The sequence below is a fragment of the Catharus ustulatus genome, chromosome Z (genome assembly GCF_009819885.2).
Source record: "Catharus ustulatus isolate bCatUst1 chromosome Z, bCatUst1.pri.v2, whole genome shotgun sequence".
NCBI lineage: Eukaryota > Metazoa > Chordata > Aves > Passeriformes > Turdidae > Catharus > Catharus ustulatus.
In genome coordinates, this window is record NC_046262.2 from 34,901,416 (window position 1) to 34,916,483 (window position 15,068).

General features: G+C 37.1%; 1 protein-coding gene across 3 annotated transcripts in view; it reads left to right on the forward strand.

Annotated features, from left to right (window-relative positions):
* FOCAD (focadhesin) overlaps nt 1–15,068 on the forward strand; it is a 104,403-nt gene that overhangs the window by 21,015 nt on the left and 68,320 nt on the right. For all 3 annotated transcript variants that reach the window (XM_033085672.1, XM_033085673.1, XM_033085674.1), the window contains 5 exons: nt 4,448–4,549; nt 7,254–7,458; nt 9,627–9,833; nt 10,272–10,359; nt 11,006–11,208. In XM_033085672.1, coding sequence (XP_032941563.1) covers nt 4,448–4,549; nt 7,254–7,458; nt 9,627–9,833; nt 10,272–10,359; nt 11,006–11,208 — 805 coding nt within the window. The remainder of the gene's footprint in view (nt 1–4,447; nt 4,550–7,253; nt 7,459–9,626; nt 9,834–10,271; nt 10,360–11,005; nt 11,209–15,068) is intronic.

Below are 15,068 nucleotides of genomic sequence, written 5' to 3' on the forward strand. Positions count from 1 at the left end.
TGAAACCGTGAGTCAGTCTGACATTAAAAGCCCCTATTGTATCTTTTCTGGAGAACAGAAAAGCTTGGTAGATGTCACAAATGCTTTTCAAGTTACTTTTTATGCAGTTAAGAGGTATCACTGTAGAAGGATGTAGCTATAATCGTTTAAGGATATAAAATGCATTATTTGAGGGACAGGAATCATGTGTTTAATTGAACAAAACGAATAGTGAAAAAAAGCTAAACAGGCTTTGGAGTACTGGCTGTGTTTGCATTCCTGAAATCTTGCATGCATTTGTTTTAGTGGCTACATCAGTTCTCTGTACAAAATCCCTACGTATATAGAGCAGTTTTAAAAGGCAAGTAATGTTAAAGACAGAATTCTTTTGGGACCTTTTTTAAAATCTTCTGGTAGAAGAAGTTAAGTTAAAGTAATTAAATCCAGCTTTTGCATTAAAAAAAGGGTGGTGGGATATGGCTGGAATAAAGTCTCTGCCCAATAGGGCAAAGAAAAGTCATTACATTTTTTTTCCTACTCACTGAAAGAGAAATTACTGGTGAACATACAATGAAGGTGAAATTTGGTAATTCAGAATGGTATAAACTAATAGAGAACTGAAAATAGGAAGCAGACTTTTATTTAGCCAATATGGGTTCTGTTTTCCCTTTTGTTTACATTTAACGAAGAGAAATGATTGCTTGACACAGAGTCAGAGCCCTGAGATTTTGAAACCTGACTTCTTTTTAGTATACAGAGCAACCTATCTTTTCACTGCTGTGTAACAATTTTTGTAGTTGTGCTCCATGAAATGCCATTAAAACCTGATTTTTTGTAAGAAAAAGAAGAATGTATACAGTAGCTCACCGACAGTAATCTCCCATTACAGTGTTCATATATTATGCTGTCAAGTGTGCAAAAGTATTCCATATGGAAATCATCAATGAGGAATCAAAATGCAGCAGTACATTCTCAAGTGGTTTGCTATTGTCACCAGTATTACAGGGTAATAAATAAATGTGGTTTAGGCCAATGTTAATTCTGGACAATAGAATTAGTTTCATAAGAGAGCTTCTTGGAATTGCATAATATCCTGATCAGTTCCTGAAAAGAAATGGAAGAAAATTAATGTCTTGTAGATTTGTGCATTTAATTATATAGTGTTTTTCTGGGATGAAGTTAGCTGCAGCCAGAACAGTGTTGATAAAACACCAGTCTTTTGGCCCTGCTGAGCAGTACTATTCCTCCAGCCCATTGCCATCCCTCAAAATGCTGGTAAGGAAGGGATGGTCAAGACTTTGGGAGGGGGCATAGCTAGGATAGCTTACCCAATTTAATGAAAGGAATATGTCATAACATATAACACTGTGCTCAGGAGTAAAAGCTAAGAGGAAGGAGCCAGGAGTGGATTCATTATTAAGGTGTTTGTCTTCCAAAGCAGCTGCTATGCATACTGAAGCCCTACTGCACAGGAAGTAGCTACACATTGCCTGCTGATGGAAAATGAAGGAGATACTTTTTTGTTTTCTTTGATTTCTTTTCTCGTCTTTGCTTTTCTTTAGTAAACTGCCTTTATCTTGACCCAGGAAGGGCTCCTGTTAGCATTCTTAGTGCAGGCGCTTTTAAGACACACATATACAAAAAATCGGATATTGTTTTTTTCTGAAAGCTGTTAGCCTTTTTTTATGAACTAGTATTTTATGATATTCTTAATGATTTATCATTCGTGATTTTACTGTTTGAACGTTATAGAGAGCTCCTACTTTTCTGAATTCAGGGTTCAGAGCAGGTAGCAAAATGTCTTAAAAATAAATGCATAATTAATGGAGTAAAATGCTGTTCCTGAAAGGACCAGCTTTCTGGAAGGACCAGGGTCACATCTGCATACACATAAAGGTATGTTGACTCCAGACATTGTTTCCATATGGAGAAAAAGAAATCTGTCACTGAATTTGTCATTTAAATCAGATTGGAGCTCACTTCTGTTCAGAAATGTAAAAAAAAAGTTCAGATTACCTAAAAGTTAAAAATAATGTATGTTTTATTGTTACCCCTCCCAAAGATTTATCTTTGTTTGCTTGGACATTTCTATATTGTGAGTGGGTAACCGCTATGTTTGCTTGTGTGTTTTGCTTTATCTTGAACCCGCTACCAGTAATTTAGGGTAGTGGTGCTGTAATGTCGTTTAAAGATGCTTGTTTTACAGTGCTTTTCTAGCAATTCTTAAGATGATGTGGGCAATAAATTGCATCTACACACCTTATTTTTCTTACTGTTAATAATATTCTGCTAATAACATTATCAAGTGGAACATTTTTGGTTTGCACTTTTTGGTATTTCATTGTTAATCACTGTTCATTGTGGAGCTTAGCTGACTTTTTTGTTATCCAGTTCAGTCCAGTTTTACTAGTTTCAGAACATACAAGATCTGTAATAAAAAGTTTGCTTTTTTTCTTAGATAGTAAATCATTTTAACTTGAAACTTGATGTGTCAGGTGCTGACTTTAGGAAGGTTCCCCAGGCTTTGGAGATATATTCTCTTGATTAGGAAAGGTAAATATTAATCCTAATATTATTAGGATTAAAACATGACAAAGTTATTTAAATTAAAAGCTGCTATAACCCTGTATGTCTTCAAAAGGACAATGTACATTCAAGGTCCTGGCATTACATGTTTACATTATTTCTAGCTTACTGCCTGTTAAGGATCCAGTCTTTGATGTTGCTGGATTCAGGTGCTAGACAAAGAAAAACTTTTTTTGCCTCTTGCATGCTCTCATGTTTGGAAAGCTGCAATGAAGCAATAACCTCAGCTTTTCTAGTCTTTATGCACAGATTGTACAGAAGACTCTAACTTTAGTAAAATATTTACAGAATCTAGGAAGGTGGATATATGAAGAATATTTGTGTAAGTTGACACATTTTTGAGAAATGAATGTGAGAAGTGACAGGCTTCTAGCCCCAAATATGAGGGCCAAACGTGTAATGCATCATTTGTGTTCTTAGTAGATAGCATTTTTTTTCTGAACATGTTTCAAGTAGTTCATACTGTCAGCCAGCTTTCTGAAAGAAATTTTGTCTTCAGATGATTTATTTGCCTGAAAAGAAACACATAATAAGAAAAGAAATTATTTGATGAGCAAAGGGGAAAAACACCCTGTGTTTTTAGCTGTGTTGTAACCACATAGCAGGGAAAATGAGAGTCATTAGGTATGTAAATACTCTGCAACCGACTTTCATAATTTGGTGGGCTTTCATTCAGCTGATGGCTATATAATTCTTTGATTATCTTCACAACCAGTCAGTTGCCCAGGACTTAAAAAATGCTAACATTGAAAATGTGAAAAAAACATAATGAGGAACACCTCTTTTAGTTTAAGGATATGTTTGTTAGATTATGGTTTTTCATAAATAGTGTCTTGCTAGGCATAGCATAACTCTAAACATTCTGGGTTATAGCAGGTAAATATTACCTCTTTCACTTAGCTAAGGGAAGTATTAATGTGCCATCATATTATGCATTTCAAATTTGCCATGTAACAGGAAAAATTAGATTTTTATTCTTTTATGGTGTTCTTTTAGATCTCCTTTGCTTCACCTGGAGCTGAGTTGGCTCAGTGCTGCTTAAGATGAAGCTCATGTTGTTTTGCAGTGTTACTGAATATGAGTGTGTCTCAGTGAATGTTGTCTTCTCTAATAAAAAGATTGTTGAAAGTTCTGGCTTTTTGCTCCTCAGAAGTTTTTAGAACAGTGATAATAAGTGAAATACCATTGTGAATTCTTCCTAAAAGGCATATCTGGCTGTCACTCATGTAGTGTCTCAAACTGAGGAGGTGTCTCTTGAGATATACCACTTCGAGGGGTGTCTCTCAAATCATCTACTGCTGTGTAGGTAAAACTCCCTGAAGATCTCTCTGGTGTGTAGCACAGATTTGTTGGACCTGTGAGCTGGAAAGGTGATTAACCAAACTGAAGGTGGTGGTTTGTAGCAGATTTATGCTGCCTTTCTGTTTGTCTTTCCACTCATAGCATTGAATGGTTTGAGTTGGAAGGGTCCCTAAAAATCACCTAGTTGCAGCACCCTAGTCCCTGACACCTTCCACTAGACCATATTGCTCAAAGGCTCTTCCAGCCAGTGCTTGACCTGTAGGGATGGGGCATCCAGAACTCTGGGCAGTAAGTTACTCTAAAATAACTTTGGTTTTGTTTCTGGCAGAGCAAATTATGTACTTCGGGCTTTCTTCCTTCCCAGGTTTTTCTCCACCTGGAAGAAATTTTAATCTTGGTTTCAAAAGTTTTTAGTTTTTGGTTTTGCACTCCTTTGACAGTGTAAAGCTGGTAAAGGGAATTGGTAAAAGGAGGAGGCTAAATTGGCTACTTCTACAGCCATGCACATCTTTTGAAGATAGTTGTTTTGTATACTTCCTTGCTGTGTTACAGATATAAATATGATTTCTTTGTCTTTCAGGAGCAGTCCTCATCCATTAATCACTGTCCTAGAAAACAGACCTGATTGCTGGCCAGTTCTTTTACAGCAGATAACAGTATTTTTCCATCAGTGTCCAGAGAGGTAAATGAATGAAAAATTTTTTAAAGCCTAGCACATGTAGACAGCTGAATTGTATCACTGTAACTGTTTTGTTGAAGGCAAACAAGCTGTAAGAATTCTGTCTTTTGTGACAGATACTTGTAAAATTTAGGTAGACCATTTCAATATTTAAAATAATAATGTAAATAATTATTATTATTGAAATACTGGTATAAGCCATCAAAAATCCATTTCATAGGTTTTTATCAACTATGTAGGTAAATTTTGTATGGGTATAGAATAACTGGTGCAAAATTAATAGCTTATTTTATTTTTTCTTTAAATAAGCAATTTGGCTTATCAGCTGTGTCAAAATTTTGACTGCTTAGTCATAAAGAGTGAATACAATACAGCTGTAACTAATCTATACAAATTACGGGATGATGAAGGAAAAGTGAAGATGATTCAATCTCAGAGAAAGCATGAAGTCTTGAAAAACAATGTGTGCTTTCTGATAGAAAAAGACGGAAAAAAAGCAGTGGCACAGCCTTAAAGCATCATTGAAAAGACTAAATACCCAACAGCCAACAATCTCAGCCTTTTTTTCATGCTTACCACTAAGGAACTTGTCCAACAAAGCTTCAGTGTAAGATAATGAATCTAGCATTCTCAAAGGGAACTGTTTTCACTGATTTTATACCTGTATGTATGCTTTTGAGATAAAAATATCTTTTTTCTCCTGTTTTCTGAAAGACTAATGACAGAGTAATAGTGCCAAGAAATTGGCTTCTCTTTTCTGTTGCTCTTTGTAAAGAAACAAGTTAATTAATCTCTTTAATTTCTGGTGGGTTTAGATTACATAATCTAACAGTAAGACTTTCAAGCAAAAGTAGGCTTTGCTCAATTTAATTGATCTGAATATTTTTCAAATGCTGTTAATTCTTTCACTCAACTGCTAAATCTCGGACTCACATAGAGTCCCCTCAGATGTATAAATGAGGAAGTGAACTGTGGATTTTTTCCTGGTGACTTCTTTTGAATTAAACAGGAGTTTTTCTTAGTGAAAAGGAAAATCTATGATGCTCCTCTTGGTGCTCTTTTTTCAGTGTCTCTGTGGGTAAAGTGCTAGACTGAGAATATGAAATCATAGAATAATTTAGGTTTGGAAAGCCCTTCAGAACACAGAGTTCAGCTGTTAACCTGATGCTATCAAGTCCACCACTAAACACTGTTCCTAAGTGGATTGTAAATAAGTGATGGTGATATAGACCTGTTACTGAATTCTTTCTACAGTTTTGCATCAAGACTGGATCTTTAGAATTGAGTTTTGATTTCCTGTTGATGTGCTTGAAGGTAGGAAGGCTCTGCAGAGGGATTGAACAGGCTGGATCTATGGGCTGAGACCAGTGGTGAGGTTCAACAGGGTTCAACCTCAAATTCTGGGTTCTGCACTGTGGTCACAACAATTCCATGGAGTACTGCAGAAGGAGGAAAGAGTGACTGGAAAACTGCACAGAGGAAAAGGGCCTGAGACTGCCGGTTGACAGCAGCTGAACATGAGTCCAGCATGTGCCCAGGTGGCCAAGAAGGCCAATGGATCAGAAATAGTGTATAGGTAGCAAGTACAGGACTAGGAAGGTGCCCGTGTACTTTGCACTTGAGGCTGTGCCTCAAACTCTTTGTCCAGTTCGGGGCCCCTAATGACAAGAAGGAACATGGAAGTGCTGGAGCAAGTCCAGAATAGGGCAATGGAGCTGGCAAAGGTTCTGGAGCACAGGTCTGATGAGGAGCAACTGACGGAGTTGGGGGTGTTTAGCCCAGAGGAAAGGAGACTGAGGGGTGACTTTATCGCTCTCTACCTGAAAGGAGGCTGTAGCCAGGTGGGGGTCATCCTGTTCTCCCAAGTAACAAGTGACAGGATGAGAGTAATTAGGCTCAAGTTGCATTAAGGGAGGTTTAGATTGGCTGTTAGGAAAAATTCCATCACAGGCTTGTCAAGCATTTTAAGTCTGCTCAGTAAAGTGGTGGAGTCACCATCCCTGGAAGTGTTCAAAAAGACCTGTAGATGTGGCATTTGAGGACATGGTTAGCAGTGGGCATAGCAGCGCTGGTTGGACTTGAGTCTAAACAATTCTATATTTGTTGCTGTATTGACCATCAGCTTTGTTTGACTGTTTTAATAACTTCAAGGACAGTTTGTATTCCTAACATGGTCAAGCCAAAAGATTTGTTCTGCGATAGTATTTTACTGGGAAGCCGTGTTGGTTAATACTGTTCCCATTTCATGTAATTGTATTAAGACCATTCTGCAAAAACTGGTAGGTAAAGGATGGCTCATTTCTACTGAAATTATGTTTTATGTGTTTTAAAAAGATATTTCTGAGTAGTCTTGTTCAAATACTTCTTCAGAATGGCTCATTAGTCTGTCATGACATTCAGCAAGGAAATTCACCTTCTTGAATTGATGAGGAGAAGAAGAATAATATTAGAAGTGTTATAACCTGAAGGTCCATATTGAGTCTTTTAAAAGTTGCACTTTAAAGTATGATTACTGTATTAGGTCTTATGACAGTACTAAGTTGTGGTAAGTCCAGGTTTTTTTGTGCGATTTAATAATGTCCTTCTCAACACCTTTCTGTTAACCAGTCTTGTGAATGTTTGCAGGTAATGTCACATCACTTGGGTTTCCTTGTTGTTGTGCTTTCAGTAGAAAACATTCATGGCAAACTTATTTCTTGAACTGCAGGGCAGAGAGTTCATGTGTTGGCATAATGGCTTCATTTCTAAGATACCTGTATTGTGAACCATCCCAGTTACGGGAATACGCTGAACTGCGAATGGGTTTACTTAAGATCTTACTGCAGCCTCATGGGCCAAAGCACAAAGAAGCACCCTCCATGCTGGAATGTGACATTCTTCATCTTCTGTGTGATTTGATCCCACACTTGCAGGTACAGTTGATGCCTGACCTTACCTTTTACAAACAGATATTATCCAAACAGCAATAGTACTATTGTTATTGTCTTTCAAGTGTGCAAATGTAGCACTCTTTTCCATTTTCTATAGATTGTATTTGTTGATAATATATACATCTAATAAATTGTCGGTTTCCGGTAGAAGATAAAACTTTATTTGTTCAAATCTGATACACCTCTTAAGATGGAAATTGAAATGCGTGTACTATAATTACTTCTATCTAGTTGCCTCAGTAAACATACAGTAAACTTAGAAAGACAGTCATGATAAAATTTTGTTAAATGGCAAGATATTTGTTAAAAACATACAATTTTAACTTAAAATGGATAGTATTAAAATGAAACAAACTATATGAGAAGCATGATCTAAGTACTTCTGGGTATTCCTTTCTCACTCTTTGTACCAGTGATTAGTGGATCTCAACACAAAGTTTAGTCCTTCTGGAATATGCTGAGGGTTGTGAATGTTTTTTTAAGTTGTATAGTGATACATGATAGGAGCTAGGGATTTAATCTTATGGTCCCCTTTGGTTACTGGCCTATGATGTTGGTTAAATTAAAAAGCTCTGCTTTTCCTCATGCTTTACTGTGATATCGGTTAAGCGTTTTTGTATCTGTCTTTCCCTTCTTCTTTTGATATTAGGACAACAGCTTCAGATGTGTTCAGCCAAACACGAGGTGCTTTGTCCTTATTGCTGAGGAGAGAGGGTTCATTAATATGAATAATGTAAAGCTAAGTAGGCTTCTGATAAAGATGTTTGGCAACATCTTTTTCCTGTGGCATTTTATGAGAAGAGTCTTCTTTGTACTCACAGCTACTTTTCACAGTCTTTTGGAAAACATATAGCTTGTGTTACGCATACATGTTTAACTTGGCTATTCTAGTCAAAGAGAGATTTCTGATTTTGTCTCAATTTTACCTGAGCTTCAGTATAACAGATTCAGTGTCTTGAATCTATGAATGCTTCAGACTTGAAAATATTTAGCCATAAAAATGACACTGAATAAAACATATGAAATTAGTTATAAACCTCTCTTTCCTACTTACATGTTGGGACTTCTTTTTTTTTAACAAGAAATCAGTTGTATGTTTTCAAACTTGTATTAATACTTGAACATTTTTATCTTGCCTGAGATAGAACTTTCACAATGGAAGATACTTCCTTCAAGGAACCTGTTTGATGGACTGTTTTATAACCTGTAAATTCCTTCCTCTTCTTTCTCTGAACCTCAGGTTGTTCTTATCCTTACATTTTAGCATACCTTAATTTAATCCTCTGTGTTATATAAATGCTGAAATGTTTCCCTGTCATTTTGTCTGACAGTGTCAACCAAGCTGTCAGAAGTACAGCTCTCCACCTGTAGATTTTTCTGCTGATCAATTCAGAGACATGAGATTTCTGATTATAGCAGATTGTTACAGAGCAAAAAGGGAATAAAAATCAGGGTACTATGCTTAGTGCTGGCTCCAGAGTTTGGATTGGAACAGTGTGTTTGTCTAGAAGAAGACTTTTCAAGAACAGAAAACACTGTCATCCAATACGTGGGGACTTTGAGACAAGGTGCTTCTTGAAAATTCTTTAGCTGGCTTTCAAGTATGGAGATACTGATTTTGGGTATCACACTTCAGCTTTTGGTTTTTGTGGGAGTTAGATTGCATGGTGTTACAATCGAGTAACACCACTGCCTTCTCTTTTAAGACAAATGTTAAAATCTTGGTTATATTACAAAGGAAATATTGTAGAGCCAGATGTTTCCATTACAGGAATATTTACCTGCTTGAGGAAATCCCCACACACTTTTTTGTGTAGTTATGGGAACCCCAAGAACTGAATTAATTGCTGTTGCTTTTGAGTAAAAAGGGGTTTTTCTCATCAGCTACCAAGAAATGTTTTAATTCTTTCACACGTTTCTCGTTTTACTCAAAATACCAAATAGAAGTTCATAAATTGTTTTTTTAAGTGAAGTTGGGTAAGGGATTCCTGGCATTAGTTTATAAAGATCTTGCTTCAAAGATTTAGTACTATATGCAATAGAAGCATAGCAGAACTAATAGAGCTAATTCTAAGTTCTGCATAGATAGGGAAGGGCGACTAAATTGTCATGTATTTTGGCTTTGTTTTGTTTTAACCACTTCTCTGCAGCTTAAAGACTTACTGCAAGTTACAGAAGCCTTGTTTTTCCTGCAAGAGCTGTTCCTCAGCCTACTACGCTATCCTTTGTTTTGGAAAGTTCAGTTATCCCAGCTTAGTCTGCAACTGTTATGCTTCTGTGAAGTGTGTTTAAATGTAACAGGAGAGTGCTCATCTTTGATCTCCCTAATAGAGGACAACTTTGAGCTACTAAAAGAGGTAAGAGTATATGGTAAAAATGTAAAATAGTTTTATTAAATTCAAAGATTGTTGTGTTTAAGAGAGTAGAGACACTTACACATGACATTCACCTGCAGGTGACCAGGGTTGAGGTCAAAAGTTTCTAGTTTTTTTCCCTGTTTGAATACCTTCCACAGGTAAAAACTTAATTGGTTCTGTATACGCCATTTAATCTCTTAATATGGAAATTTTTTTAAAGCAAGTTACAACAATTTGGACAAAATAACTAAATGTTCTAATTACTTGGTTAAAATACTATTTCCACACAGTTATATTCTTCATTGCTCTGTCACTGCATGTGCATTCACTATGATTCATGAAGATAATCTTTCGAAGTCTTGCTAGTTTCCTTTCTGTTCTGTTTCGTTTCACTGAGAAACAAAGGAGACTTGGAACTTTTTTCTTTTTTCCTCATAGGTATTTCCAGTGGACCAGTGTATAATTGGGCTAGCACTTCTGCTGCTGCAAACTCCAGAAAGTCAGCAAAAGTCTGTCTTGAGTCTAGGTAAAGCTCTTCTTGTGAAAGGGGAATCCACACTCTTAAAACTGTGTCTTTGTTTCTTCATATCTATGAAGTAAGCACAGTATTCCACTGGAGCTGGATTGGGTGCTAAAATGAGGTTTCATTATAAGCAGAATTCCTCCTGAATTTTAAAAGTAATGGCAGTAAAAATGAATTTTCCATTGATGTTACTGTATTTTAAGCTTCCTCTTGTCTTGGAGCTTATCAGTTTAATTTTTGAGCCAACGGGATATACTTAGCTGATGTTTACGCATCCTGAATGGTTTCTTATTACAGGTATTGAGAACAGGCATGATAATCTTGGCAATGTTTAGCTGTACTTTTGACTTAGCAGTTTGGATTAGTGTAGTTATTCCAGTAAAAACAAAGGTCTGTGCTACATTCAATTTTTGTATATTTTTTTGCTACCATCAGATACTTTGCTATAAACAATAGAAATGTGTGTCTCTCTAAATGAAAAATGACGAAAAAATCTTTTACGCTTTATATACACATACAATAAATATGGAGACCTTTACTTTGCTCAAGAAGTGTGTCCTAGAAATGTCTGTGTCATGCCTAAAGGTACAAATGTTCATTCGTTTTTTTCCTCTTTGATCTTTGTTTTTCCTCAACTTGTCTTAAATAGCCTACAAGCTCCTTTTATGTTCAGAAACTCAGGACATTTCAACCGCAACTCTTACTTTGGTGATGCCTGTGCTACAGATCTTATCTTCTACAGCAGTTGGAGACTGCCTATCAGGGGATGTTTCTGAAACTACCAGGCAGCAGCTGGCTGTAAATCTTTTGGGAATATTAAAGGAGAAAGGTGTGAAGGACAAACAGGAATCGGTAAAGTGATGAAGTTTCTTTCCTTTTTTGGGGGCAGGAAGGGGAGGCATTTAAAAACTCTTCTGCATGAAGTCTGGCTGCTTGGGAAAGACTCTGCATGTGTGAACTTCTTTGTGCGACATCTTCTATAGGAATGCTTGAAAGTATGTATAGTCCATAAAACTAAAGTAGTGGTGAACTGAACATTTGTTTGTGTGCTCAATATTGATTTTATTTAGCAAATGAGATTTTTTTTTAATTTAAGAGACCGTATAGATTGAAGAATTCACCTGTATTATTAAGCAGTGTTATATATATTTATTCTCTTTCTTTCAGAATTGTTTAATCTCTACATCTCTTTATCTTTACTGCTATATGTGACTGTTACCTACCATTCTTCCTGCCTTGGCTGAAGAGAGTTACAGAGCACCTAAGTGGCAATTAGCAAATTTTGGCTCATTAACCTGAATCTTTTTATATGTTCTGTTGGGGATTTTGGGTTTTAGTTACTTGCTTATATCCCAGTTATTTGCTGAGTATTCATTTATCCTCACTGTTCCAAGAATAGGTGACAGCAAATCTCTTTGATCAAGATGTGCCTAGTACTAGGCTAGCTAAACTCCCTTACTTTACAGCCCTGTTTCGTGTAGAGAGGGTTTGATGTGGCATGTTGGAGCCAGGTGTAATGCCGTTTCCGAGTCCTGCCTTGTCTCCTTGGCCTGGAATCCCCCACCTACTTCATCTTCTATTTCTCCAAACCTGAAAAGGCAAGCCCATTTGTGCTGCTAGTAAAAAACCCCTTTTATTAAGTTTACAAAACCTTAACACTTCGTAGTCTGTTCTGAAAGAATTGGCAGTGGGATGGCAGTGGTTACAGCTCACTTCCGTCTAATGGGACATGCAGAGAAGCATGTGGAAGTTTTTCTGTTAAGGTTTTAAATAATTTTTGATGATTAACTTTTTCTGTTAGCCGTGTTACAACTGAAAACAGTTGTCTTTGCTGCAAATTCTTTAACAGTCTCTTTCTTTGTGTCTCACTGATCCTCGCAGAGTCCATAGCAAGTAGCTTGGCATGTCTTTGGTAATTCATGGTTCTCAATGCAAATGGGGACACAATCATTTTACCTAATCATTGGTAATAATTATGCCAATAACCTTTGGTTCTCAACTAAAAGATTAAAAAATGTAGACTCTCTTTAATGGTCCCATAGTTACAGTCAATTTGTGATGTAGGACTGTATCAATGGTAAGAGAATAAATTCTTAATGGAGTTGTCCTTGGACTTCGTTCATATTGGAAATAGACAAGAAAAGAGGTAGTAAAAAGAAAGCAAATACTATTGCCACAGTGAAAAAACTTTGAGCAAGCATATAGAAGAGCAAACATGGTTAAGTTGTGGTATATTTTAATATAATCACAGAGCAGCCCAGGCTGCAAGATCATCTGGTCTAGCCTTTCATACGAAAAGGAGCCTAGATGAGATTATCTAGTATCCTATCCAATCACATGTTGAAAACATTCAGTGATGGGAACTGTATCATGTCCCTGCAGAGGTTGTTCCAGTGAATTACTGTTTTCACTATCAAAAATGTCTTTATTGTAATGTCATCCCTGACGTCCTCCCAGGCATCTTGTATCCATTGCCCTTTGTATTCTCCATGTGGCTCTTTGTGAAGGGAGAGCTTCTGTCCTCTTCTGTCCTTCAAGTACTGGAAAATAATGAGATTCCCCTTTGAACCTTCACTTCTGCAGAGCGAAGGCACTCCTTTGGCCCTTCTTCAGTCCGTCCTCATCTGTTTTGGAACTGTGGGGACCAATACTGGAGACACTACTCCATGTGCAGTCTGACAAACGCTGGTGGAGTGGGATGATCACACCTCTCAATGTTAGCAGTGCCCCCACGGGTGCAGCTCAGAATCCACTTTGCCTCAGTAGCTGCAGCAGTGCACTGCTGACCTGGTGTCTGTTTGGTGTCCGCTGGGACCCCCAGGCTCCCCTTGGCAAGGCTGTTCACAGCTCATGGGTCTGAGCCTGACTGGGCTCTTCAATTTTGTGCTCCCCAGGTGCAGGACTCTGCACTTTCCTTGGCTGAACTTTACACAGCTCTTGTGGCCCAGTCTCCCAGCCTGTTCATATCTCTGAAAGGTGGCTCTCCTTGCCAACATGTCCCTCTCAATACCCAGTTTAGTGACACAGCAAACGTGGTGAGGGTGCTTTTGGTCCTGTCACCGCGATCGTTCATGGAGATGTTACAACGTGGAGCCCAGTACTGATCCCTGGGGATCGCTGCTTGTGACAGGCTGCCAGCCTCAGTAAAACACATTGATCAGGAGGAAAGAAGGTATTGAGAACCTCTGTCTTGCCAGCATTATCAGTAACTTTTTCCGTGTCCTGTCTGGTAATGATCCTGTGTCTTCCCCAGGCTTCTTCCCAACTGCTTATGTATCTGATCAGCTGTTTTTTCTTTTTGGTATCTCTGGCTAATTCCAGTTCCAGCTGAATCCTGAGCTTCATGTGTGCAACCCTGCAAACCCTAGCAAGGATTTGTAGTCCCCAGTGGGTATTTAGCCCCTTTCCATTGAGGGTATGCTTCTTCTTTTGCTTTTAACAGTACTCAAAAGTTAAATGTCCTTTAATGGCCATTTTTTTTCCTTTTACATTGATGGTAGTGGGGAATATTTCTAATTTTCATGCCATGATTTTGAAAGTTAGAATGGACCTAAGCTTTCACGTACGCTTTACCATTGAGAGATTTTATATATGTATATATAGGTGTATATATGTGTGTGTATGTATATACACCCCCTCCCCATATATGCATGTATTTGTATTGATAGACTGAAATTTTGTACTTAACTCGCTTGATTAGAATGCAGCAATAAAATAAAATTGAAAATTGTGATCATTAGCCTCCCAATAAAGGGAGAAGGTAGTGAGTGCGATTACATAGCAAAACCTTTTTGGGAGGTGATTTGGAATGGGAAATATCAATAGAATATTTCAGACTCTACCAATTTTAGCGATTTTTCTCAGGCACTTAAGAACATATGAAAACTGAAACAAATGACAACACCACCACTACCAAAAAAAAAAAAAAAAAGCCTTACAAATAAACAGCACCCTCCCAAAGAAAATCCCAAACAACAAAAAACCTTTCACCGTCTGATCTTGATTTCAAGGCCTGTTATCTTCTACAGGCAGGCAACTAAACAGTGCATCTTATTGATCCTGACACTCTTACTAACCCTCTGTATGTCCTTGGATAAAGTTTAAATACCTTTTCAATAAAAGGAAGTATCACAACTGTATGCAGAAGAGATTTTTGGCTCCAAGTGTTCTTGCCAGCCAGAGGAGATAGCACTTTATATTCCTGATTTTCCACATACAGTAGTTGTAATGTGTAAGTAATGGGATAAGCTAATTTTAGTGTAATTTTTAAAAAGTAATCTAAAATATAAGGGCATTCTACCTTCCATTAGCCAAAATAAATTTACATGGAATCAAACATTATTGTTAAAATGAAATTCTGCAGTTTTAATTAGAACAGCTTTTGCCACTCAGTCTTTTTTCCCCCCTGGCTCTTTAAAGCTGAGGGGGCTCTAGCTTTTTGGATTCTGAATTCCACTTTTAATGTTCATTTGGTAATCTCTTCTCAAATACTTTCTTCACCTTATTTTTATATAAATATTTTTCACCTGAATACTGCCTGCTAACTACTGTCTTGATAATGTAAAGATATTTTGTAAGGAAGCAGATAATTAGTGGGAAATAGATATCATGTCTTGTATTAAACTTTCCTGTTTTAATGAAAAACTTTGAACTTTATTTTACAGAAGCTTTAAAATATAGATACCATCACAGAAAAATATGACTTACAAGAA